The sequence below is a fragment of the Myotis myotis genome, unplaced genomic scaffold (genome assembly GCF_014108235.1).
Source record: "Myotis myotis isolate mMyoMyo1 unplaced genomic scaffold, mMyoMyo1.p scaffold_m19_p_1, whole genome shotgun sequence".
NCBI classification, from domain to species: Eukaryota; Metazoa; Chordata; class Mammalia; order Chiroptera; family Vespertilionidae; genus Myotis; species Myotis myotis.
This window is the reverse complement of record NW_023416313.1, coordinates 162481452-162504547: the sequence shown is the minus strand read 5'-3', so window position 1 is coordinate 162504547 and position 23096 is coordinate 162481452. Positions and strand designations below refer to the sequence as shown.

At 38.4% G+C, this 23096-nt stretch overlaps 1 protein-coding gene across 5 annotated transcripts in view; it reads right to left on the bottom strand.

Moving 5' to 3' along the window:
- Positions 1-444: 444 nt before the first annotated feature.
- Positions 445-23096, bottom strand: part of GOLM2 (golgi membrane protein 2) — a 122180-nt gene continuing 99528 nt past the window's right edge. For 3 of the 5 annotated variants that reach the window (XM_036299791.1, XM_036299783.1, XM_036299799.1), the window contains one exon: positions 445-3414. Coding sequence is in view for 4 of the 5 variants with exons in the window: in XM_036299783.1 (XP_036155676.1) it covers positions 3347-3414 (68 nt within the window). In the remaining variant the exon portion in view is untranslated. Of the gene's footprint in view, positions 3415-11284; positions 11453-23096 lie in introns of all 5 variants that reach the window. The other 2 variants (XM_036299765.1, XM_036299774.1) reach the window with 1 other exon arrangement.

Below are 23096 nucleotides of genomic sequence, written 5' to 3'. Positions count from 1 at the left end.
GGGTTTTGGCTTGATCCCTGCAGGCCACCCAGTGGGCCCCCACCCGTGCACGAATTTGTGCACTGGGCCTCTAGTATTTATATATTTTTAAATTTTATTTCGGAGAGGAAGGGAGAGGGAGAAAGAGATAGAAACATCAATGATGGGAATCATTGATTGGCTGCCTCCTGCACACCTCCTACTGGGGATTTAGCCTGCAACCCGGGCATGAGCCCTTAACTGGAATCGAACCAAGGACCCTTCAGACTGTAGGCCATTGCTCTATCTGCTGAGCCAAACCAGCTGGAGCAAAGGACATATTTTAGAAATCACTTTGAAGTCTGAATATGTATTTTCCCTAGAATCAACCTTTCATGTATATTTTATATTCTGCATTTTCTCTTTGTGGGTCAGTAGCAAGTGACCTGAATTGACAAGATTCTCCCCATATTACCCCTTCCATAACTCCTCAGCCTCATTTTTCTCCTCCTTGCTCATGATTTTCTAGATTCACAACTGTAATGTTTCAGTTAAGTAAAAACCTGAAAATTTGGAACCTTACAGACCTTGGAACCTTGTTTTATTTTTAATAGCTCTTATCACTATTTTAAATTACCTGGCTCATGTTGTTTACCTTGTGTATTGTCTGGCTGCTCCCAGTTGAATGTAGTAAGTTCTATGAGGAAAGAAACCTGGTCTGTCTTATCCATGCAGATTCTTACTATTGTACCTAGAACAATGCTGGGCACATAGGAAGCATTCAATATCTATCATAATAAAAGCATAATATGCAAATTGACCAAAAGGCTGAACAGCAGAACGACCATCCGGATGACCTTCTGGATAAGCCACAGCTGCAAAAGGCCTACTCTTGCACGAATTTCGTGCATCGGGCCCCTAGTTTGTTGAATAAACTAGCACAGTAAACAGCCCTGGTGTAAAAATTTCTGCCATTCTAAATTTACTCATATTTTAATGTTAAAATGTAGCTATTTGCATCACTTAAGTGAAATGTGTGTATATATTATCAGATCAGCAAAATAGTAAAACAAGTTTAATTTTTAATTTATTAGAACCCAGTGATGATTTCAAAAGCAGTTTTCATCAAATTAACACTTAATTCAGGGCAAAAATACATTTAAAAAACCTAAATCTTAAGGCAGAAGTAAAACATTATAAAATCAGCATGTCTAATACAGACTGTAGAATGTCAGAATTTTAAGAGATTCACATAGTATTTTATAGCATTTAAATGTTAATACAGTTGGAAATATTACCAATTGGTTCAAGATTTCTCATTTTATAAAATGTATAGACTGCTAACTGAAGAAATTTTGCAGTGTAAGTAACAACTATCTTACAACCAAATAATTGTTTTTATGACAAAATAACTAAGGCAGAAAATTTCACTGTTTTCATTTGCAAAAATTTTACAGTATTAAACATAAAGTATTTCTAGGAGTATGTTTTAGATTCATCTTCCACTCTAACACCTAGAAGTTATACATTAATTCCCTTTAACTCCATTTTTTAAAAAATCCATGAACTATCATACCAATTCATTTATAATCCTGACTCTACTCATAGCAAAGGCATGAACTGCTTACTTTGATATGGTAGAAAAAACAATTTTAGTAAATCACTATATCTTGTCCTAGTTACTTAATAATTTCTGAACCCAAGTTTAATAATTTTTGTACCTCCAATAAGTGATAACCTTTTCTTTAAAAAAAAAAAAAATCTCTAAGTACAGGGGGAAGAAAGCATTTAATGTTTATGTGCAATTACCAGTAACCCTTCTGAAACACAAAGTTAGCATCCTTAAATTTCTCCTTATGATCAAAACTTTTTATTTTGGGGGTGGAAGGGTTAGATTTAGAAGTGTTTTAACTCAGAAAACAAGAATTAGCTACATATTCTACTGAAAAGCGTCAAAAAAAGACAAATGCATTTAAAGTAATTTTGTAAAATTAGCAAATATGAGGTTTATGGGTTCTTAACTAACATTTAAGTAATTACAAAGATTCATCTTTATTACAAACTTTTAAGCTACTTTAATAAAATGGCTGTAGACCTCACTGTACTTCTATTTACCTGTGCAATAATAAAAATCTGTTAAAAGTCCTTATTTAGTAATTCAGAAAAAGTCTAGTCAAATAATATCACTAAAACTACCAGAGAAGCTTTGAAATACTGATTGCAGATTAATTTCAAAGTTGACTTAACCTCTTTTAGAATATGGCATTTAAATCATGAATATATTCACTAACTTGAACTCTGAAAATTTAAAAATTTTAGCCAGTCCTGATTATAGTTCAACAGTACTGGTATTATGTGAAAAAAAAAAAAAATATTGTCAATCATGCATTTCACAAGTTCATGAACTAAGTAAGGTATAACTCATAAATATTATTATGTCTTTGCAGGTTATCTCAACTTTCATCAGGCCTCACCTGAAAGCTTACCTGCCAAAACACACCAGCACTCATCCTATATAATAAAAGGCTAATATGCAAATTGACCAACAGCAGAACGACTGGTTGTTATGATGTGCACTGACCACCAGGGGGCAGACGCTCAATGCAGGAGCTGCCCCCTGGTGGTCCATGAACTCCCACAGGGGGAGCGCTGCTCAGACAGAAGCCTGGCTCAAGCTGGCGAGCGCCACAGCAGTGGCGGGTGCCTCTCCTGCCTCCGCTGTCGGACATCCCCCAAGGACTCCCGGACTGCAAGAGGGCACAAGCTGGGCTGAGGGACCCCCTCCTCGAGTTCTGAATTTCATGCACTAGGCCTCTAGTGTAAAATAAAAGCAGTGGGGAAGTGATTTTGTACACATGGTGCCCAGTGTTTGGCTTCTAGGTTCCTGTTTTTTATCTAACTATTGTAGGTATAATTCCTGGAAGAGCATGTGATAAGGGGTGGGAACAGAACACCAGTTGGGTTAACAAGAATAAGTGCATAAAACGTTTTTAAGCTGAATAATTAACTATTCTCACTGTGGTTATATTATGTGCAACTTATATAAACTGTACAACCATTTTTTCCTGTTTGTCCATTTGAGTAAAGAATTAGGCTCAATAAAATGTAAAATATATATTAGTTTGCTTTAAACGCAAAGACTACAGTTTGTTTACTTTGTTTTTGGCTCAACTGTAATACAACCAAAAAGGTCTCTGCATTAATAATACAATATGACAAAGTGCACATATGTACATGGGTACATTCCTTCATTAAATTTTTCCTTAAGTTTAACTCAATGTATCTTTATAACTGATACAACTGATCTTTACAACAAAAGTCAAAAAGGACAAAGTAGAAATGATTCCATTTTACAGCACTTTAGGTTTTCTAAAGTTTCCTTTAGGTTTTAAAGGACATCATTTAAACGTTTTCCATAGTCTGCAGGATCCATTTGAAGTTCTCGTTCTTCATCATCTGAAAGAGAAATAATTATGTATCAAGAATATTGTTTTTAAAATCATTTGCAGAAATCCAATTTTAAAAAGTCTCTTTTTTTTCTCAGGAATTTTTCTCCTTTTTAAGGTAGTTTTCTGCTCATTATTTTACACAGTCTGCAAATAGTGTTCTATTTCTCAGTTGCTTGGCTAAAGAGGGGAAAGTCTGTAACTATTTTGGAAGATTACTTCATTTTAACAAATCTTTTAATGATAGTTTGGAAAGATGGATGGATGGATAGATGGATGGATGGAAGGGAGGGAGGGAGGAAGGGAGATAAATATAGTCAGCAAAACTTTAGGAACACACAAACATTGAGGAGGTGATCCTTTTATATATTATTTCTATATAAATGAAGTCATTTTAATTAAAGCTTTGGTAGAAACTTCTATGTATATTTTTTTCATGTCCTTAAAAATAGCCTTTTTAAAATTATAAAATTAATCCTTAGTCATCAGATAAAAATTAGAAGATAAACGTTACTCATAATCCTAACATTTAACATTTTAGTGAATTTCTTTGCTTCTCTGTAAAGAGTTTACTAGTTAATTTCTTAAATAGAGTATACAAACCAAAACTTAATCTTTTCTTTACCAAAAAGAAAATATTTATTACATAATATTGTTAGACATCCCTAAAGTCACTGAGTAACTATATATATATTTGGAGGGGGGGTGTTAATTCTCACCTGAGGATATTTTTTTCCATTGATTTTTAGAGAGAATGGAGGTGGGGGAAGGAGGAAGGGAGATGTGACACTTTGATTGGTTGCTTCCCACAAACTCTCTGACTGGGACCAGGGATTGAAACTGCAATCCCTGGTACATGCCCTTTCTATGAACTGAACCCACAACCCTTCATTGTGCTAGCCAGTGCTTTAACCAGTGAACAAACTGGCCAGGGCGAGTAGCTATATGAAGAAACTCTATATAGTGCTTTGGAGTTTGACTTATTGGCTATTCACAGGTTTTCCTGGCTCCTTTATAGGTATCACCTGTCACTTCACATTACTGTCAGTTTATCCTATATAATAAAGAGCTAATATGCAAATGGTCATCATGTCCTCACGCCATCACGCTGTAAGGGCTCAGACACTCAACACTGGGGAGAGAGGAATGGGGACCAGCCAGGCACTAATGAGCTTGTGAGAGAGAAATGGGGACCAGCCAGGCTTCGGTCCGGGAGAGGGACAGCCGCCTGCCCCATGGTCCCAGGAGCCAGCAGCTGCACCTGCGCCTGCGGCCTGGGAGAGGGACAAGCCGCATGCTCCATGGTTCCGGGTGCCAGCAGCTGGGCTGCAGCCCAGGAGAGGGACAAGCCGCCTGCCCAGCAGTCCTGGGCACCAGCGGCTGCACCCTGCGGCCCAGGAGAGGGATAAATTGCCCACCCCACGGTTCTGGGTGCCTGCGGCTGCGGCCCAGGCGAAGCCGCCTGCCCATGGTCCCCTGCAGCTGCGGCCGGCCCAGGTGAAGCTGGCCTGGGTCCTGGGTGCCTGTGGCCAGCCAGAGGGAGGGAAGCCTGGGTCCCAGGTGCCTGCGACCAACTGGAGGAGGGAATCCTGGGTCCCGGGTGTGGGGCGTGGCAGAGATGGTTAGGGGTGATCAGGCCAGCAGAGGAGCAGTTAGGGGCGATCAGGCCAGTAGGGGCGATCAGGCCAGTAGGGGCGATCAGGCAGGCAGACAGAGGTAGTTAGGGGCGATCAGGCAGGCAGGCAGAGGGGTTAGGGGTGATCAGGCAGGCAGGCAGGTGAGCGGTTAGGAGCCAGCAGTTCCGGATTGCGAGAGGCAGTCAGACATCCCCCGAGGGGTCCCGGATTGGAGAGGGTGCAGGCTGGGCTGAGGGACCTGCCCTCCCCCCGTGCACAAATGTTGTGCACCAGCCCTCTAGTTTGTCAATAATAATCCTTCTTTCCTAATTTTGCTACAAACTACAGGTTTTGAAATAAGACTGTTCAGAGTACTAAAATATTAGAACAAGAATGAAAAGTATTTTGCCCTGGTAGGTTGCTCAGTGGTTAGAGCATTGGCCTGTGGACTGAAGTGTCATAGGTTCGATTTCTGGTCAAGGTCATGTACCTTGGTTGCAGGCTCAACACCCAGCCCTGGTCAGGATGAATGCAAGAGGCAACCAATCAATGTGTCTCATGTTGATGTTTCTCTCTCTTCCCTCTTTCCTCTCTCTCTTACCTCTTCTCTCTCTCTGTCTCTCTACCTCTCCCTCTGTCTTCCCTTCCTTCACTCTCTCTCTAAAAAAAAAAAAAAAAAAAAAAAAAAGGAAAAAATATCTTCAAGTGAGGATTAAAATTTAAAAAAAAGAATGAAAAGTATTTCAATCAGAGCCTAAGAGGCTCCCTTTTTAGTACACAGCTTTTAATGATATCTTTTGGCTCCTGCAGTCTTAAAAAATGACTTCTCTTACTTTCTGGTTCATGTTACAGTTACCCAATAGCTTAGTTTTTGATAGATTAAGGTGTTACTATCTAGAAATATAATTTAATTCAACAAACACAGAGCGTTACAGTGTGAAAGACCCTGTTCTAAGTGCTGAACAAATATTTAAATCATATAACCCACATAACTGTTTAATTAGATAACTATATCTATCCTTATTTGACAGATGAGAAAACTGAGGCATAGAGGTTACATAATTCACAAGGTGACACAGTTAGGATTCAAATCCAGGCAGTCTTGGCTTAGAATCAGGCATTTAAGCACTGTGCTAAGCTCCTTTCATAGATATATTTAGTAATATGCATTGCATATTCTATTAGTCAAATTAGGAACTTCTTTGAGATTAAAGATAAGGGTACAGGGAATTTGTAAACGTCCATCTCCTTGTTACAATGAAGGGATTAAAAGATATATCCATCAGATGTGCAGTCTTTCCAAAGTAGATCTTTAAGAAGTCAGGAAAGAGAGAACCAAGATGGCGGCATAGGTTAACGCCGGAGTTTGCTGCCTTGAACAACTACTTCAAAAGTGAAACTAAAAAACGGAACGGACATCACCCAGAACCACAGGAACGCTGGCTGAGTGGAAGTCCTACAACTAGGAGGAAAGAGAAACGCATACGGACACTCAGAGGAGGCACAGTACTGAAGTCAAATTCTGAGGTGCGGAGTGCGCGGAGCAGGCTGGCGGCGGAGGGCGCGGTTGGCGTTTTCAATCGGGAGGGAGTCGCAGACTCTGAGCTCCAGATACAGGTGAGTCTTTAGGGACCCAGACTCAAATGGGAGAAGCGGGACTGTCTGGCTTCGGTCAGAGCGAGTGCAGCTTTCTCTCCGAGGTTTGCAGCGGGTGCTGGGACTCAGAGAGGCAGAGCCCCTGGGGACAGGACTGAGAGCCGCCATAACTGCTCTCTCCGGCCCACCCTGTTGATCCTGTGCGACCCGCCCCGCCCAAGCCCTGCACAGAGGCATTTGCCGGATAGCCTCAGGCAAAGGCTAGATTAGCACCTCCCTAGAGGACAGAAGTTCTCTCACTGCAGACACAGCTGATTCTCATAGCCACTTGGCCTGGAGGTCAAACCCTCCCTGGTATTAGCTACAACAATCAAGGTTTAACTATAAGACTGCACACAAAGACCACTAGGGGGTGCACCAAGGAAGCATAATAAAATGCGGAGACAAAGAAACAGGACAAAATTGTCAATGGAAGATATAGAGTTCAGAACCACACTTTTAAGGTCTCTCAAGAACTGTTTAGAAGCCGCCGATAAACTTAATGAGATCTACAAGAAAACTAATGAGACCCTCGATGTTATATTGGGGAACCAACTAGAAATTAAGCATACACGGAATGAAATAACGAATATTATACAGACTCCCGACAGCAGACCAGAGGAGCGCAAGAATCAAGTCAATGATTTGAAATGCGAGGAAGCAAAAAACACCCAACCGGAAAAGCAAAATGAAAAAAGAATCCAAAAATGCAAGGATAGTGTAAGGAGCCTCTGGGACAGCTTCAAGCGTACCAACATCAGAATTATAGGGGTGCCAGAAGATGAGAGAGAGCAAGATATTGAAAACCTATTTGAAGAAATAATGACAGAAAACTTCCCCCACCTGATGAAAGAAATGGACTTACAGGTCCAAGAAGCGCGGAGAACCCCAAACAAAAGGAATCCAAAGAGGACCACACCAAGACACATCATAATTAAAATGCCAAGAGCAAAAGATAAAGAAAGAATCTTAAAAACAGCAAGAGAAAGAAACTCAGTTACCTACAAGGGAATACCCATACGACTGTCAGCGGATTTCTCAACAGAAACTTTGCAGGCCAGAAGGGAGTGGCAAGAAATATTCAAAGTGATGAATACCAAGAACCTACAACCAAGATTACTTTATCCAGCAAAGCTATCATTCAGAATTGAAGGTCAGATAAAGAGCTTCACAGGTAAGGAAAAGCTAAAGGAGTTCATCACCACCAAACCAGGATTATATGAAATGCTGAAAGGTATCCTTTAAGAAGAGGAAGAGGAAGAAAAAGGTAAAGATACAAATTATGAACAACAAATATGCATCTATCAACAAGTGAATCTAAGAATCAAGCGAATAAATAATCTGATGAACAGAATGAACTGGTGATTATAATAGAATCAGGGACATAGAAAGGGAGTGGACTGACTATTCTTGGAGGGGAAAGGGGTGTGGGAGATGCGGGAAGAGACTGGACAAAAATCGTGCACCTATGGATGAGGACAGTGGGTGGGGAGTGAGGGCGGAGGGTGGGGCGGGAACTGGGAGGAGAGGAGTTATGGGGGGAAAAAAAAGAGGAACAAATGTAATAATCTGAACAATAAAGATTTAATTTAAAAAAATAATAATAAAAAAAAGAAGTCAGGAAAAATATTTTTACACTAATGTAAATAAAATATTTCTTTTAGGATGCTTCAGGAAACCAGGAACTAAAAGCCAAAATAAATCAGGACTGTAAACACAGGAAAATTAGGCTTCACTTAATTCTATAAGAAAACACTATGTATACGGTGTTGACTCAAATGACCAATACATATGAATAGGCATCAGAGATAAAACTGGAACCCTTCAGCTCTCTATTGGTAGAGATGCTACCCAAATCTGCATTTTATAAACCAGAGTTTTGGAGACCAAAGCCAGAGTGTTTTGGAGACCAAAGCCAGAGCTGAAGCCCAAATCTCAGTCCTGCAGCTGGAATCTCTAATACTAGGTATACAAGGGAAAACTCCTCCTAATACTAGAGAGAGCAGAGAAGAGTTCCTATGGCTAGAACCTTGTTTTGATATCTCTAGCTGCAGAGTCTTGATGGCTGGAGTAGTTTCCATTTTCTTCCCTGAGTTTGGGAAAAGATGTACTTCAGGCATGCTAAAATCTGAAACACATTTCCCATAATACTTGTGTTATAGGTAGTGATTCCACTGTGAATGTAACCACAGCATTTTAGCACTGAGAAGAACACTTGTTAAGTACTCTCACATTACAGATGAATAAATTTTGGCCCAGAGAGTTTAAGTGACTTGAAAAGCAATACACAACTGATCTCCTAACTCTCAGGCTAATGTGTTTTTCCACTCTACTGCCTGCTTTGGCTACACGTACAAACTGGGCTGGGAACTCAACCATTATTTCTACAACGAAGCTATGAAGAAATACTTTTAAATTCCAAGTATTCAAACTTAATTAGGGAATAGCCACAATTTCCTCTCCACACTTTTTGATCAATACTATACCTAAAAATTTTAAACATGAAACATTTTTAATCATGAAAATGTGTTTAAAATTATTTGGGTCTCCCATATTTCTTTTTTGTCATCTCACCCAAACTTATTCCTCTTTATTTGCTGGAGTTGATGTTCTTGCATCTTTCTGTTACCTATAATAAGAGAGTCCCCTTGGTAGCTGCCCTTTCCTTGGCTGCTATCATTAGTGAACCCCCAAATGGGATAAAAATGTTAAATGGCAAACCCCAGCTCAAGTAAAATTCACTTGCAAATGAAGAAACCCAAAAATTGACCAATCCCCCCCCCTACTTCACTGAGGATATAATCCTAGGTCATTTCTTTATTTATATTCCTTAGAATCAATAGATTAATTTTCTTGTGAAAGTAAAGGCAGGCAGCATGAGGGTAATGAGGACCTACAGTGGACAGTGGCAATGAGAACTGAGGGTAGAAGAGAAAGAAGGGTACTGGAAAGAGAGAGAGAGAGAGAGAAGGTGATGAAGAGAAATGTACCTGCTATGGATAAAAATATTAAACTGAAGTTTTGTGATAAAAGTCATTACCTTTAAGATAGCCAAAATATAAGAAATGATTTTCAATTATAGTTGAAATTAATTGTTCTAATGAAAACCTAAAATTATCTGAGACAGAAGCCCTTCTGAAAGAAAACTAGAAATGTTTAAAGTGTAAACCAAGCAAGCTTATTAAGACCAGAAGTAAGTTAAAGGGTTATTACTCTAGTCACAGTTTTAAGAATAAAAATTAAATGAGAAAAGGATAAAAGTATTAGTTAACAATATTTACTGAGCACCCTATGTGTGCTAAAAACTATGGGTGGTGGGGAGGAATATGAAGGCAGAAAAAGATACAAACAAAATAGAAGGCAAAATAAATGAAAATTCCTGCCCTCTAAGGGCTTACATTCTAATTGTTGATATGATATAAATATATGTAATGCAACATTATAAATAACTGCAAATAAGTATAACTCGAACAAATCACAAAAGTAGTAAGAAAAAATGGTAAGATTTATGAAAATGGATAAGAGTATAGAAGAAGTGAGTATAATTTATTCAAAAGACCAAAAAGTGGGTTCTTATTAACAAATCCTTAACTACTAACAATTACTAATCTCTTTCTATTCCCAATAACCATTCTTCTAAAACTAGAATGGGCTATCAAAACAGTGCCTAGGAGGAAGTCAGAGTCTTTGGTTTCCTTTTTTCTATTAAATATGTAGTATTCTAGGACAACTACATTTTCTTCTGAGTTTTATCAGAACTCTTGTTATGAACCTAAATAAAATTTAATTACCTTAAAAAGAGTTAAGGAGTAAATCAAGACAGTTACATTGGGAAAATATTGCATGCATAATATTATAAAATCTAAAACACACACATTAACTTTATAATGAACCTTTATAGAAAAAAGAAAAGCTCCACAAATACTACTAAGTGATGTAAGCAGGCAGAAAACAGGCCTTCACACTTGCAAAGAAGCAACACACACTAATATGCATGCATGGGCAGGGCTGCATGCACACAGGTAGATTCTGAACTTTCACTAAATTAAAAGCTCAGAAGTAACACAGTTAACAAGGAAAATATGTTGAATCTGTGTATTAAACATAAAACAGATAAATCTTCACAAACTGATTGTTAAAAATAAATTTTAAACCTCAGAACTTTCTATGCTGAATCAGTAGTAAAATAATTTTATCTTCAGTGTAGAGGAGACTATTTCCTTTACAGCTTCCCTGATAATAAAAAGGCTGTCTGATCAATATTTGTACCTAGAATAACTAAAATGCTTTCAGATGAGAAACTGAAAAGGGGAATTATTTTCTGTGAGTACTTGTCTAGGACCATTTTAAACAATTTAATTCTAAAATTTCTCAAGATTCTGAGTTTCAAATTGTGTCTATATCAATAACACATATAACTACAATTGATAACAATTAAAATAATTTATTTATAAATTTATTAATACCACTATCATAAAATTGTTTTCAAAATACAATTGAAAAACTGCACTGAACCTCTTTGTATTAAGACTGTACTGCTACTAATAAGTGGGAACATTCTACACAAATTCAACCAAATTGGATTGGTAGGTTTCATGGTCACAGCATGGAAGCCAGGCCCACGCTCACCTTGGACGTCTTCCTCTCCACCATCACCATCTTCTTCCTCATTGTAAGCCAGCTCAGCCTGCTTGTCTGCCTCATACTCACCTACGTTACCATCATCCCCATTATAATCCGCCAGTTTAGAGCCATGCTGCGGATCAACAGGGGATTCATTCTCATCAAAGAATCGGCCTGTGAAGTAGGTAGAGGATTAATTCCAGAGTAAAAAGAGAAGAAAAGAAGGGAGGGACCTGTACTGAAGGCAGATCAGAAAGTAGTCAAGTGAAACCTGGGAACTTTCACGACACTGGTTATACAGATATATTTTGTGAAAGTTATTCAAGACAAAAGGAAATAAGAATGAAAACAGAAAATAATTTTTATTTAAGAAGTTTTGTGTGGCTCAGTGGTTGAGTGTCAACTCATAACCAAGAGGTCACCAGTTCGATTCCTGGCACATCCCCAGTGAGGGGTGTGCAGGAAGAAACTAATGCATGAGTCTCTCTCATTGTTGAGTATCTCTCTTTCCCTCTCCCTTCCTCTTTCTCTAAAAATCAATAAAAACATATTTTTTTTTAAAAAAATTTTCTTTTGTTTTAATTTTAGTAAGGTTATAATGTTTTCTTAAAGAAAAGGGTACCATATTCAGGATTGTTTTCCTAATAACCAAGGACTTCTCTGATATAAGTATTTGTCTAATTTAACACTTTAAGAGAATACTTTTATTACTAGATAATATGCATATTTGAAATTTGCAGTCATTTATTGCTTTATGAAATAGCACTTTCCTGAATAATTTTGGCAACTTTTTCATTTAAAAATAAACAACTACGCAGACTAACTTTTTTTTTTGATACTAAGAGAAACTGACACACCTGAGAACTTTTTTTAAAAAAAATATGTTTTTATTGATTTTAGAGAGAGAGGAAGAGAGAGGGATAGAAACATCAATGAGATGAAAGAGAAACATCAATCGGCTGCCTCCCACATGCCCCCTACTGGAGATCAAACCCACAACCTGGTGACCTCTTGGTTCATGGGTCAACACTCAACGACTGAGCCACACTGGCCGAGCCTGAGAACTATCTTAAGTTCCTCCAGTAACAGTGATTCACTATAGGCATGAATTGATTTCCAAGGAGGGATGGCAGAGAGAGTAAACTTATGAGAATCCCTAGTGGTATGTGTTTTGAAAAAACAACCCAATTATTATGACTTATTCTTTCCCATTTCCTAAAAGTCAATGGTAGAAGAAACTTAAGAAAGTTGACCTACATGAAGCTGTGATATTGTACACATTAATAACAACCAGAAAACAAGAAGAGCAACAGATATAACACCTATACTAGAAAGCTATTAACAACCAGGCAGTGAAAATAAAAATGTTAGACAAACTACGATCTGACTCACAAACACAAGTTAAACTCTACTCTACTTTGGCATTAAATTTAAGCACCACAAAACAAATTTTATTCCAATCCCTAAAATATGACATTAACTTCCTCATGGTGTAGGAATTGAAGACTTCAAAAAAAAAATTATAACAACTTTCGGTAATAGGTCTAAAATTTTTGGAATTATACTATAAAAATTTACATTGCAATGAGACAATCAGAAAAAAAAACTTCCTCTGCTTGGAAAGAAAGGTTAAGTGCAAATGAAAATAAAAATATGGAGGTATTGGCTAATTCTATAGATGGTTCAACACATCATCAGGCCAATATATTTCTTTCTCTTTAAAATGTACTTATTAAATTTATAGGGGTGACACTGGTGCACATGAACATGTAGGTTCAGGTGTAAGTCTCTATGTTACAAGATCAATATGTTATTCCATGTGCCCACCACCTAAAGTCAAATCTCCTCCCATCACCATATATTAGGAGCCTCTTCTCCCACTACCCCCTTCCCTCTGGCAATCACCATGCTGCTGTTTGTATTCACGGGTTTCAGTCTTATATCCCACATCTGAGCAAAATCATATAGTTCTTAGCTTTTTCTGACTGACTAATATTTCACTTAGCATAGGTTTTCAAAGTCCATCCATGTTGTTGCAAATGGCGTCATTTCATCCCGTCTTTCTGGCTGAGTAGTATTCCATTGTGCACATGTACCACGTCTTCTTCATCCAGTCTTCTATCACAGGACACTTTGGTTGTTGCCATGTCTTGGCCAGACATGTAATCCCATAAAAATCCCAATTCTATTTAAATAATGCTGCAATGAATATAGGGATGCATATATCTTTGCAAATACATGATTTCGAGTTTTTGGGTATATACCCAGGAGAGGGATTGCTGGGTTGTATTGCAGCTCTATTCCTAATTTTTTGAGGAATTGCCAGACTGCTTTCCAGAGTGACAGTACCAGTCTACATTCCCACCAGCTGTGAATGAGGGTTCCCTTTTTTCCACAACCTCCCCAACACTTATTGCTTGTCCTATATAATAAAAGCCTAATATGCTAAATGTCCGGTCATCCGTTCAACCAATCAAAGCATAATATACTAATGATATGCTAAGGCTGCTCAACCACTCACTATGACGTGCACTGACAACCAGGGGGCAGACAGTTGACCGATCAACCAGTTGCTATGATGTGCACTGACCACCAGGGAGCAGACACTCCAACTGGTAGGTTAGCTTGCTGCTGGAGTCCAGCCAATTGAGACTGAGCAAGATGGGCTAGACATGCCCTGGAGCCCTCCTGTGGACCCTCCCTAGCTGGCCAACCTCCTGAGTCCCTCCCAGCCCCGATTGTGCACCGGTGGGACCCCTCAAGGGATGTTGGAGAGCCGGTTTCAGCCCAATCCTGCAGGCCAGGCCAAGGGACCCACTGATGCACGAATTCGTGCACTGGGCCTCTAGTCTTGTTGATAATGGCCACTCTAACAAGTGTAAGGTGGTATCTCATTGTAGTGTTTTTTTAATTTCTATGTGTGTGTATTGTGTGTGTGTGTGTGTGTTTGAATCCTCACCCAAGGATATTTTTCCATTGATTTTTAGAGGGAGTGGAACGGAGGGGGAGAGACACAGAGAGAGAAACATTGATGTGAGAGAGACACATCAATTGGTTGCCTCCTGCAAGTGCCCTGCTGGGGATCGAGCCTGCAACTGAGGTATTTGTCCTTAAGAGGGAATCAAACTTGCAATCCTTCAGTCCTGAGGCCGATGTTCTATCCACTGAGCAAAACTTGGCTCATTGTAGTTTTGATTTACATTTCCCTAATTGCCAGTGAGGTTGAACATGTTTTCATATATCTATTGGCTGTTTGATGTCTTCTTGGGAGAGGGGTATTTCCAGGTCCTCTGCCCACATTTGGATTGGGTAGTTTGTTTGTTTAGTGTTGAGTTTTATGAGTTATCTATTTTGGAAATTAAACCTTTGTTGGAGCTACTATTTGCAAATATCATCTCCCACCTGGCTGGCTGCTTCTTTGTTTTGTTGTCAGCTTCTTTTGCTGTGCAGAAGCTTTTTAGTTTGATATAGTCCCATTCATTTATCTTTGCCTTTACTTCCCTTGCCTTTGGGGTAAGTTCATAAAATGTTCTCTATGACCAAGGTCCATAAGTTTAGTACCTATACTTTCTTCTATGTAATTTATTGTTTGGGGTCTTATATTTAGGTCTTTTATACATTTTGAATTAATTTTGGTAATCCAGTTTCATTCATTTGCATGTGACTTTTCATTTCTCCTAGCAACATTTATTGAAGAACTCTTTTCACTCCATTGTGTGCTTCTGGCTCCTTTGTCAAAAATTATCTGTCCATATACATGTGGTTTTATAGCTGGGCTCTCTAGTCTGTTCCATTGATCTGTGTGTCAGTTTTTCTCCCAGTACCATGCTATTTTGATTATCATAGCTTTGTAGTATAATTTGAAGTCAGGCAATGTGATAACTCCAGCTTTGTTCTTTTTTCTCAGGATTGCTTTGGCTATCTGGAGTCTTTTGTGGTTCCATACAAATCTAATGATTTCTCCTAATATTTCTTTAAAAAAATAGCATTGGGATTTTTATGGGATTGCATTAAATCTGTATATTGCTTTGGGTAAAATGGCCATTTTAACCATGTTGAGTCTTCCAATCCATGAACATGAATATTTTTCCATTTTGTTGTGTCTTTTTCAACTTCTTTTAAGAATGCTTTGTACTTTTCATTATTTAGGTCTTTCACATTCTTTGTAAGTTTATTCCTAGATATTTTATTCTTTTGGTTGAAATTGCAAAAGGAATTGCTTTTTTCATTTCTTTTTTTGAAGTTTTGTTGTTAGTATACAGGAAGGCAATACATTTTTCCACACTGATTTTGTATCTTGCACTTGATTGTATTTATTGTTTTTAATAGGGTTTTTTGTTTAGTTTGTTTTTTGTGGAGTCTTGGGTTTTTTTTATATATAGAATCATGCCATCTGCAAAAAGTGACAGTTTAACTTTTTCCTTCCCTATTTGGATGCTTTTTACTTATTTCGCTTGCCTCATTGCTCTGGCCAGGGCTTCCAACACTATATTGAATAAGAGTGGTGAGAGTGGACATCCTTGTCTTGTTCCTGATCTTAGAGGAAAAGCTTTCAGTTTTTCACCATTGAGTTTGATATTAGCTGAGGGTTTATCATAGATGGACTTTAATATGTTGAGGTACCTTCCTTCTATTCCTATTGTATTGAGTGTTTTAATCATAAATGGATTTTGGATCTTATTAAATGCTTTTTCCTGTATCTACTGATAAGATCATATAATTTTTATCCTATCTTTTGTTAACGTGGTGTATTACATTGATTGATTTGGGTATCTTAAACCATCCTAAAATGAACTCTACTATTTGTGCTGTATTATTTTTTGGATGTAGTTTTGTATTCAATTTGCTAGTATTTTGTTTAGGGTTTTTGCATCTTTATTCATCAGAGATATTGGTCTGTAGTTTTCTTTTTTGTGTTATCTTTGCCAGGTTTTTGGTATCAGGGTTATATTGGCCTCATAGCATGTGTTAAGAAGTATTGCCTCTTCTTTAATTTTTTTTTTCTTTTTTTTTTTAATTAAATCTTTATTGTTCAGATTATTACATTTGTTCCTCTTTTTTTTCCCCCCATAACTCCCCTCCTCCCAGCTCCCGCCCCACCCTCCGCCCTCACTCCCCACCCACTGTCCTCTTCCATAGGTGCACGATTTTTGTCCAGTCTCTTCCCGCATCTCCCACACCCCTTTCCCCCCCAAGAATAGTCAGTCCATTCCCTTTCTATGTCCCTGATTCTATTATGATCACCAGATTATTTATTCACTTGATTCTTAGATTCACTTGTTGATAGATGCATATTTGTTGTTCATAATTTGTATCTTTACCTTTTTTTTTCTTCTTCCTCTTCTTAAAGGATACCTTTCAGCATTTCATATAATACTGGTTTGGTGGTGATGAACTCCTTTAGCTTTTCCTTATCTGTGAAGCTCTTTATCTGACCTTCCGTTCTGAATGATAGCTTTGCTGGATAAAGTAATCTTGGTTGTAGGTTCTTGGTATTCATCACTTTGAATATTTCTTGCCACTCCCTTCTGGACTGCAAAGTTTCTGTTGAGAAATCAGCTGACAGTCGTATGGGTATTCCCTTGTAGGTAACTGAGTTTCTTTCTCTTGCTGCTTTTAAGATTCTCTCTTTGTCTTTTGCTCTTGGCATTTTAATTATGATGTGTCTTGGTGTGGTCCTCTTTGGATTCCTTTTGTTTGGGGTTCTCTGTGCTTCCTGGACTTGTAAGTCTATTTCTTTCACCAGGTGGGGGAAGTTTTCTGTCATTATTTCTTTAAATAGGTTTTCAATATCTTGCTCTCTCTCATCCTCTGGCACCCCTATAATTCTGATGTTGGTGCGCTTGAAGCTGTCCCAGAGGCTCCTTACACTATCTTCATATTTTCGGATTCTTTTTTCATTTTGCTTTTCCAGTTGGGTGTTTTTTGCTTCTTCGCATTTCGAATCTTTGACTTGATTCTTGCGCTCCTCTGGTCTGCTGTTGGGTGTCTGTATAATATTCTTTATTTCAGTCAGTGTATGCTTAATTTCTAGTTGGTTCTTTATCACAACATCGAGGGTCTCATTAGATTTCTTGAGGATCTCACTACATTTATCGGCGGTCTCACCAGTCTTTTCGAGGGCCTTACTAAGTTTATCGGCAGCTTCTAGACAGTTCTTAAGAGACCTTAAAAGTGTGGTTCTGAACTCAATATCCTCCATTGACAGTTTTGTCCTGTTTCTTTGTCTCCGCATTTTTTATGCTTTCTTGGTGCACCCCCTAGTGGTCTTTGTCTGCAGTCTTGTTGCCTTTAAGCCTTGATTGATGTCGGCAATACCGGGGTGATTTGACCTCCAGGCTAACTGGCTATGAGAGTCTGCTGTGTCTGCAGTGGGAGGGCTTCTGTGCTGGATCTCTAGGGCGGTGCTAATCTAGCGTTTGCCTGAGGCTATCCGGCAAATGGCTCTGCGCAGGGCTTGGGCGGGGCGGGTCCCCGGGGATCTACAGGGCAGGCGGAACAAGCAGTTATGGCGACTCTCAGTTCCTTCCCCAGGGGCTCTGCCTCTCAGAGCCCCAGCAATGGCTGCAAACCTTGGAGAGAAAGCTGCCTTCGAGTTCCGACCGAAGCCAGACAGTCCCGTTTCTCCCGTTTGAGTCTTGGTCCCCAGAGACTCGCCCGGATCTGGAGCTCAGAGTCTGAAACTCCCTCCCGATTGAAAACAACAACCGCGCCCTCCGCCGCCAGCCCGCTCCGCGCGCGCGCGCACGTGCGCGCGCGCGCACTTCCGCACCTGAGTATTTCACTTCAGCACAGCGCCTCCTCTGAGTCTGGGTATGATATTCTCTTTCCTCCTAGTTGTAGAATTTCCACTCAGCCAGCCTTCCCGTGGTTCTGGGTGATGTCCGTCTGTCCTTTAGTTATATCTCTGAAGTGGTTGTTTGAGGCAGTGATCTCCGGCGTTAACCTATGCCGCCATCTTGGTTTCTCTCTTCTTTAATTTTTTGGAAGAGGTTGAGAAGGATAGTTTATAAATCTTCCTTGAATGTTTGGTAGAATTCACTGGTAAAGCCATCTGGTCCTGGACTTTTATTTTTTGGGAGGTTTTTGATGGTTGTTTCAATTTCCTCACTGCCGATTGGTCTATTTAGATTTCCCAGTTCTTCATGATTTAGTCTAGGAAGGTTATATAAATCTAGGAACTTATCCATTTCTTCTAGATTATTGAATTTGGTGGCATATAGTCTTTTATCATATTCTAGAGCAGCCATGGGCAAACTACGGCCCACGGGCCGGATCCGGCCCGTTTGAAATGAATAAAACTATTGAAAAAAAAGACCGTACCCTTTTATGTAATGATGTTTACTTTGAATTTATATTAGTTCACACAAACACTCCATCCATGCTTTTGTTCCGGCCCTCTGGTGCAGTTTAAGAACCCATTGTGTCCCTCGAGTCAAAAAGTTTGCCCACCCCTGTTCTAGAGTGATCTTTGTATATCTATAATATCTGTGGTGACTTCTCTCTCATTTATGATTTTGTTTATATGGGTCTTTTCCTTTTTTTCTTTATTAAGTCTAACCAGGAATTTGTTGATTTAATTAATCTTTTCAAAGAACCAGCTCTTTGTTTTATTAATTTTTTGTATAGTCTTTTTGTTCTCTATTTCATTCAATTCTGCTTTAATTTTTATTATTTCCTTTCTTCTGCTGACTTTGGGTTGCTTTTGTTCTTCCTTCCCTACTTCTTTAAGATGTGATATTAGGTTGTTTACTTGAGATTTCTCTTATTTTCTGAGATAGGCCTGTAATGATATTAATTTCCCTCTTAATACTGGTTTTGCTGCATCCCAGGAAGTTTTGATATATTGTATATTCATTCTTATTTGTCTCTATATATCTTTTGATCTCATATTTTATTTCTTCTTCGACCCAGTCATTTTTTAGTTGTATGTTGTTTAATCTCCACATATTTGTGGGTGTCTTTACTTCCTTTTTGCAGTTGATTTCTAATTTCAAGGCATTGTACTTGGTATTTCAAGAGAATATGCTTGGTATAATTTCAATCTTCTTGAACTTTTTGATGCTAGTTTTGTGACCCAACATATGGTCTATCCTTGAGAATATTCCATGTGCACTGGAGAAGAATGTATAATCTGATGTTCTGGGATGAAAGGTTCTATAATGTCAATTATGTCCATTTGGTCTAGTGTTTCATTTAAGGCTGATAGTTCTTTACTGATTTTCTGTTTGGTTGATCTGTTTAGAGCTGCCAATGGATTATTAAGTTCTTCAACTCTGATTGTGTTTTGATTGTGTTTTGATGTGTTTCTCCCTTTAGTTCTGTGAGTAGTTATTTTATATATTTCGGTGCTCCCTGGTTGGGTACATATATATTAAGAAGTGTTATATTTTCTTGATGTAGTGTCCCCTTTATCATTACGAAGTGCCCATCTTTGTCTCTTTTTTTAAAAATATATTTTTATTGATTTTTTACAGAGAGTAAGGGAGAGAGATAGAGAGTTAGAAACATGGATGAGAGAGAAACATTGATCAGCTGCCTCCTGCACACCTCCTACTGGGGATGTGCCCGCAACCAAGGTACATGCCCTTGACCGGAATCGAACCTGGGACCTTTCAGTCCGCAGGCCAACGCTCTATCCACTGAGCCAAACCGGTTACGGCCCATCTTTGTCTCTTATTCTCTCTGTTATCTTGAAGTTTATTTTGTCAGATATAAGTATGGCTATACCTGCTTTTCTGTGGATGTTATTTGCTTGGAAAATCATTTTCCACCATTTTACTTTGAATCTACCTTTGTCTTTGCAGCTTAGATGTGTCTCTTGTAGGCAGCATGTGGTTAGGTTTTGTTTGCTGATCCACTCTGCTACTCTGTGCCTTTTTATTGGTGAATTCAGGCCATTTACATTTACGGTAATTATTTATGTATGAGGATTTTCTATAGCCATTTTGTCTTTTATTTCCTGGTAGCTCTGTACCTTCATTGGTTCTTTTCCTTAGTGTTTCTATTGTTTTTGTTTGGTGGTATTCCATACTTCTTTCCTCTGTTTCCTCTTTTTTAAGCTATGTGTCCTGGTTTGCAGATTTTTGTGTGTGGTTACTTACCATAAGGTTTATAAAAAGTAAACTTGCATATATACCATAGCTGGTTTTCTTTTGAGTGCATCCGATCTTCATCCTCCTTTGCCAATTCAGGACTTTCCCCCTTTCTGTTTTATGTTTTTGTTGTCACAAATTATCCCTGTTTACACTGTTGGTGATCTTACTTATAGTGTTGTGATATTATGCTCTTTGTTTCAGGTAGAATAACTCCCTTGAGTATTTCCTGCAATGGAGGTTTTCTGGTGATAAAATCCCTCAGCTTCTGTATGTCTGGGAATGTCTTTATTTCTCCTTCATATTTAAAGGATAATTTTGCTGGATATATAATTCAGCTGGTAGTCTCTCTTTCAGATGTTCAAATATTTGGTTCTATTATCTTCTGGCTTGTAGAGTTTCTGCTGAGAAATTGGATGAAATTCTGATGGTTTTCCTTTGTAGGTCACTTTCTTCTTTTCCCCTGCTTTGAGAATTTTTTCTGACTCATCAATTTTTTACAATTTTAATACCAAGTACCTTAGAGAAGTCTTCTTTGGGTTGAGGTAACTAGGTGTTCTGTTTGCTTCTTGGATGTGAGGATCTAGTTCTTTCCATAAGTTTGGGAAATTCTCATTTACTATTTGCTTGAATAGGCTCTCCATACCCTGTTCCCTCTCTTGCTCCTCTGGAATACCCATAATTCTAATAGTGCTTTTTCTGATGGAGTCAGATAATTCTCATAGGGCTATTTCATTTTTCTTTATGCTCAGGTCTCTTTCTTCTTCCCTCTGCATCATTTCTAGATTCCTATTTTCAATATCACTAATTTTTACCGCAATCTGGTTGGTTCTGTTTTCTATGTTCAGTAGTTCACACTTAATCTCCTTAAGTGCATCCTTCTATTCCAGGATTTTTGATTGATTCTTTTTTTAAAGTTTCAATCTGTTTGGTAAAGCACTCATTTTGTTTATTGATTTGTTTTCTGAGTGCACTGCATTACCTGTCTGTATTTTCTCATCTCTGGTTGAGTATTTTCTAAACTGCAATCTTAAAATCTCTGTTATTTATATCACACGTTTCCATGTGTTCCACCTTGCTTTCTGGGGATTTTTCATTTTCTTTCTGGTCATCCTCGTTACTGTGGTTATTCATAGTATTTGTTCTCCTTTGCCTACTCATTCATTTCCCTATAAGTATGACCAATAGCAGCTTTGTCTGAGAGGTCTTTCTACTATTTTCTACTAGATGGCACTGAATCTCAAGATTTTTTAGATCTGTGATCTCCCAGTCTTGAACCTCCCTGGCTTCTGTAAAAAAATACAGTTGTACTACTTGGGGTAGGATTTGTTTTGCTCTCGCCATAATGGTGACCCCGACCTCTGTAGGGTCCCACCCCAAGTACTCCTCTGGATGAGTCACAGAGGGAACAACGTTTCTATTGCAACAGCTCTTGGTTCACAGATAATATGCCCCTGGACCTGACTCCAAGGGCAACTGGAGGCTAGTTTTGGTAGTTCAAATGGTGACAGGGTTCTGTGGTTCTGTTTCTTTGAAACATCACTGCCCAGTGGACAGTGGAGAACCCCGTGCACTGTCAGGCATCTGCTGGCTCAGACACTGTTTGCTCCCTTGCCCCTCGCCCTACTGGGCTGGTCCCAGACAGCTTTCTGTTCCTCCCGGTGATAGGAAGAACCTGCTACTACTGGCTTTCTCCCCTCTCCTGGCTGAGCCTGGAGATCTCGGCTGCAGGACTGCACATCTGCAGGCCATCTGTGCTTTCTTCCCTTCTGGTCTCCTGTTTATTTCTAGTTGTCCACCTATAGATGTTCAATGTGCGGGTCTCTCAGATGTGCATCTGTGTTGAGCAGGGATTTCTTTGTTGAATTGTAGCCTGTTAACTTGTTGAAATTTCACAGGGATAAGACAAGGTGTGCTCTCACTCCCAATATATTTCTAATTGTGGGGTGATGAGTCAATTAGGAAAACAGTTAAAGAACAAATCACACTTACAAAGGCTTTTAAAGGTGAGGGGTGTGACAATCGAAACTGAGGTAATTATGGCCAGTAAGAAAACCCAGAAAATCATCTTAAATATATTCTAGAATAAAGTTTCATACATGCAATAAATAAATAAATGGAAAATTTGATAAAATAGAGTTAGAGAAAATAAATGAATATACAAGAGTTTTTAAAATGGAAAAACAGTAACAAGAATAGGTAAACTATTTGTGAGAAAGACACCCTGTCTAATGATAGTAACACAAACATTTTAGTGGCTTTTATTATATTATCTTTCCCTTAATGGTAAAATAAATCATGCTAATGTAAGCAAGTAAAGGGCAGATTTAGAGAAATCTATATTTTATTTTTTTCTTAATATGCAATATTTACTATGGACAAAACACCTGGAGCAGATAAATTATCTTTATGCAATGTGGAACTGCTGTTTTAAATATGCAAACATTTTATTATAGGTATCAGTGAGTTTCTCAAAGTATCCTATTTCCTCCAAGAAAACGTTTTCATTTTTTTAATCAGTTATAGAAAAAGTGATCACAAAATAGAGTTAATATTATCAGACATGGTATATTAACCAAAGAGATGGTCATCTGTGCCTATTATACTATTCCAATAGAACAATATATAAAGCTTTTTATTTTAAATTTTTTTTTTAGGAATCTGATAATCTGACTAGCCTAAATCTAATCATAATTTTTGTTTTGTTTTTTGGTTAATCCTCA